General features: G+C 44.7%; 1 protein-coding gene across 5 annotated transcripts in view; it reads right to left on the reverse strand.

The window, feature by feature from the left end:
* ASB5 (ankyrin repeat and SOCS box containing 5) overlaps positions 1 to 4,959 on the reverse strand; it is a 55,930-nt gene that overhangs the window by 12,118 nt on the left and 38,853 nt on the right. For all 5 annotated transcript variants that reach the window (XR_008295800.1, XM_015074193.3, XM_015074195.3 and 2 more), the window contains exon 2: positions 903 to 982. Coding sequence is in view for 4 of the 5 variants with exons in the window: in XM_015074193.3 (XP_014929679.1) it covers positions 903 to 982 (80 nt within the window). In the remaining variant the exon portion in view is untranslated. The remainder of the gene's footprint in view (positions 1 to 902; positions 983 to 4,959) is intronic.

Consider the following 4,959-nt stretch of genomic DNA (forward strand, 5'->3'; position numbering starts at 1 on the left):
ATTACTGACTTTTCTGAGGGTGGGGTTTTTTTCCCCCCATCAAGTGATGAGCAAACAAAATGGTCACTCTGTTATCACAGGACAGCCCTACAGGAGCAGCTTGTCCTACATGTTCCCTTTATAGATGAAAAAAGGATGGTCAGGAAGGTTGTGATCCACTTTAAGAACCCGCCTGGCATGCAGGTGCCCTGAGTCCCAGGGCCATGTCCTGGAACCCGGGCATCACTGCCTTTCCTTCCCACACAGCCACCCGAGAGCATCCCTTTCTCCCGGATACCAGGGAGCACCAGGACAATGACTTCCAGATCTGGGTGTGCTTCTGAATCACGTCGTTCAATTTTAACAACGCACAGGCTAAGCCAGAGTGCTCTGTGTTTCTGTAAGGAATCTATGCTTTTCATTTTTCCTCTGGTGAGTCTGAGGAGTGGGCAGGGAGAGAAGTGATCACTCGGTAGCATTCATGGGTAATTCGCCATCACAGAGGACAGATTAATGTAAAAAAGCTTGTTTGGGCATCTGCTCTGATTACCCCTTTTTGGATATTTTGTGACCAAACTTTCTCTGCAATTAGCTGCACACATTGTATAGAGTAAAGCATAGTTGAAGTGCTAAATGAATAATACATACGTCCAGTGACTTCTTGCTGAAATATGCTTCAGTGAGCAAGTATACTGTATGAGAAACTCGGTATATTAAGACATAGGATTATACCAAAATATTTATAAAGAAATCTCAAAGCTAAATGCAAAGTAGAGAGCTGACTGATATAGGGGTTAAAACAAAAAAAAAGACTGGTAGCATTTATTAAGCAGCTTTATTCTTTTTTCTTTGATTACTTTTGAAAGTTAATGTTCTACGGTCATGGGACAGGGATGTATTTCCAGCCGTAGCTAATACGTCACCTGGGATAGCAGTGTTCGCAGAGCAAGAAGACGACCTTGACTTGCTGCTTCATGTAGTGGTGACCGGTCTGCCCAGGAACCTGTTGGAAAAGAAGACGAGATCTCTGAGTAGAAGTGAATCCTGATGGACACACTCAGTTCCTGTGAAATACACACTCTTCAGAGTCTGTGTTCAACAAGGTGACTGAGACACCTGACCATATACCAGGAAGTCTGATTCTTGTCTAAAAGATCCAGCCTGGCAGTTTCAGAATGCCAAGGGCTATAAAGCATGTTCTGGAACTGACCAATCCCAGAACTACTGTACCTTTTGAACTGTCTTCCAAAGAAGGGGAGGATTAAGTTCCCTTAGATATGCCCCAAAAGTACCTGTTTCATGGTTTCTCAGAACTCCAAAAAACTTTTTTTTTAATGTTTGTGTATTTTTGAGAGAGAGAAACAGAGTGCAAACAGGAGGGGGAGAGAGAGAGAGAGAGAGAGAGAGAGAGAGAGAGAGAGAGAGAGAATCCAAAGCAGGCTCCAGGCTCTGAGCTGTCAGCACAGAGCCCGATGTGGGGCTTGAACTCACCAGCCGTGAGATTGTGACCTGAGCCAAAGCCGGACGCTTAACAGACTGAGCCACCCGGGTGCCCCGCCCCCAAAAATCTTTTTTGGGCACTTTTAGGAAGGCTAGCAGCAGGAGCACCCCACCTCTCTACTTTCTACGCCCGCCCTGCCATGCCCCCCCTCTCTCTGCACCCCCAGACTGTCCTCTCCTTACAGTTTGCCCTGAGGTGTAAAGGAGCTATGCCAGGTTGCCAAGGACAATGAGTAGCTGACCCCTACGTCCTGCACCCTCGAACAAGCCCAGTGGGCCCTCGAAAGGGGTGTCGCGGGTTGGGAGGAGCAGACTATCATTGATGTTTGAAATGGTACCGATAATGCCAAGGGCTCCCTCAGGGGTCGCTGATTCTCCACATACCAATGGTCGGCAACCCCTCCAACCCTACATCCTGAAGAAAAAGGCACTGACCCACCTTGTCCCCCAAGTTCCCCCTTCTTACATGCCTATGCGCCCCTCCCATTAGAAAATCAGTGCCCTCCCGTGTGGAAATCCCCATGTCCTTCTCTCCCCCAGAGCCATCTGGCATCCAACCACCCCCGTCTCTCCAACCCTTGTGGTCCACCCAGGTGGTTTTATATGATACCGGCTTGGTGCCTGGTGATTTTCTTGTAATTTAAACAGGATCAGCATGGTTGATTCTATTTAATCTACACGAGAGATCACCCGTGGAGGTTTTTCAGTGATTAAACATGCTGACCGTGCCAATCAGGAAAACATTCCTTTAAGGGGTCTCATTGGCTGATAAGCTGAAGCACTGCTAGCTAGAGGGAGAGCCTTCCTGATGTAATGGGATTATGTTCGCTAGTATCTGTCTTCTTGTTTACTCCCTCTTCCTCCTTTCGAGGATCCACAGGACGCAATAAACAAAAATAATGTTTAAAAACCCTGCTGATCAGTCCTGGTACAATTTAAATAAAGTCACTTAGCTGTTAGAAACAGACATTTTATGAAAAGCATGTCTGAAGCTTTCTGAATAGGTCAGGAAATGAGGGGAAATGCGGTAAGGTGTAGTACTTTAGAAACACGTCATTGCTCCTATGATTTCATACCTTTGAAGAAGTCTCACATGGACCCAGGCTTCCTCAATTATGGTCTCACAGAAGAACTCTGCCAGAACACCGTAAGGGAGGTCCAAACGGTTTCACCGAATAAAATGTGGGCCACATATCACAGGATTCATGAAATGACCGAGTGAACGTGGTAGAGAGGGCAGAAGGCAACTGCCCATCATCAGTTTTTTTTATATCCAGTGATATTATGGGATGTTGTGGAAGACACAAATCCCGAGGGCGAGGGGGCACAGCTTCTCTTCCCGTTACCCCTGATGTACCAGTAACGGTAATGGTGGCCGATGCCCAGCCTGCGCCACGTGGGACATGCGGTGGGACATGGGACACCTGTGCCAGCACCGTGTGCATGATCCCCCTTCCTCCTCACACTCGCCGAGGCATAGACAACTATTAGTTCTAGTTTTTAAATTTTTCCTTTAAATTATTTATTTTTGAGAGAGAGAGAGTGCAAGTGGGGAAGGGGCAGAGAGAGACAGACAGCGAGAATCCCAAGCAGGCTCTGCGCTGACAGCGCGGAGCCCTACACAAGGCTCGATCTCATGGACGCCGAGATCATGACCTGAGCTGAAGCCAAGAGTCAGATGCTTAATGAGCCACCCACGCACCCCTATTAGTTCTATTTTAAAGCTGAGACATGAGAGCCAAGAGAAACATCATTCAAAGAGAGCTACATAACCTAACTGGAGTTGGGTATGACACTGCTCTGTTCTCCGTTTCCAGCCAGCATTATTTCTTGCTTATTCAGAAGATTAGCAAGCCAGACATCCAATTCTTTGAGCTGTCAACTGAAAGAAGATTTACCGTTATTAGCTTTTGGGCATTCTTTCTTTCCCGTGTGCAACACTCCTATTATATATTAAAAGTAGGATTGAAATGCACAGCAATAAATATTTGTTGATAGGACAATATTTGGCGACAAAGCAATCATTTCTAAGAAGTTAGAACGTTATGTTCTCGCTAAACAAAGTGCAAAGTCGCCATCGTAAATAATATTATTTGGGGAAACGGCTATGTTTTGAGTTTCAGCTTCTGAGGTGAAACCTGATGCTTTAAAAATCGTACACGTCAGAGCAGCTGGGTGGCTCAGTCCGTTAAGCATCCGACTCTTGATTTCAGCTCACGTCATGATCTCCTGGTTCAGTAGATCGAGCCCTGTATCGGGCTCCGTGCTGGCAATGAGAAGCCTGCTTGGGATTTCCTCTCTCCCTTGCCCTCTGCCCCTCCCCTGCTCAAAATAAATAAACTTTAAAAATAAAAATAAAAGTCATACACATTTGTTTTATCATTAAAGTAAACTTGACTGCTGAGTGAAACCCTGGAGAACTTAAGGACACATATCAATTTCATTGTGAAGATTTAAATAAGGAAATTATAACAACTTTTCAAAGAGATCACATATGTGAAATCACTAAGTTCAGCTTGCTCAGAAGAGCAGTAGTAAATTAATAAAGTTTTAAGTAATCCTTGCTTAAATATATAAATTTAAATAATCATTTATAGTATTTATAATGATTGTAATGATCATGTTTTCTCTCCTGTATATTGGCTCAATAAATTCATTACCTTAGTTTACCTCTAAAAGATATATGCTGAATTACATGATGCCGTTTCATTATTGCTGCCTATTCTTTCATTGTCACTAGCTAAATGGCAATTAACCAGATGTTGAGATTGGGAAAAGTTTAGAGAAATAGCCTTTTGGGTTCATTTTGGGCTCATTTCTATCTAGTGTATTTATGAAGACCTTTAAGGGGCAGCAAAGCGAACAATATTTGTAGCTGACGGCAATTTGATATCCCCCTTTTGCAAACTAATGTGTTTGCCCATCAAAATCGTTGTATTATACTTCTGAACAATTTCAGCATTGCTTGTTGGTGTTCATGAAAGAAGGCGGTGGGGGGAAGAAAGGAAAAGGATCATTTAGAAAACAGGCAACACAAGGACCAAAATAAAGAAATGGAAGTATTTGAAGGTACCGCCCTGTACCCCAACCACCACTTGTTCCCCAGACTGTCACACAGCTTTCTGTGGCACCTTCAATTTCTTTTTCACCAAGACTTAGGTCTATTATGGTGGGGAGAGAAAAAGCTGAGCCAGGTTTTCCCTATGTGTCTTTGGTACTGTTTCTATTTACATGACCTCCAAAGGCATGACAAGGGAGTGAAACGTAATCTACAGGGCAGCGTGGTGGGAGGTCAGTTACAAAACCACTGGAAATATGCTGGATGAGGAATCTCTTGGCCCATCAGGCAGAGATCAAGCATGGGCCCCCTGCTGTCTGCCATTATTCCTACAAGAACTGGGTTGGGGATGGGGGAGTGGGTGGAAGGTTGGAGGAGGGGCGGGGAGCAGGAGAATTAAACGAGACACAGATAAAGCTAGA

The sequence above is a fragment of the Acinonyx jubatus genome, chromosome B1, assembly GCF_027475565.1.
Source record: "Acinonyx jubatus isolate Ajub_Pintada_27869175 chromosome B1, VMU_Ajub_asm_v1.0, whole genome shotgun sequence".
In the NCBI taxonomy this organism is placed as follows: Eukaryota; Metazoa; Chordata; class Mammalia; order Carnivora; family Felidae; genus Acinonyx; species Acinonyx jubatus.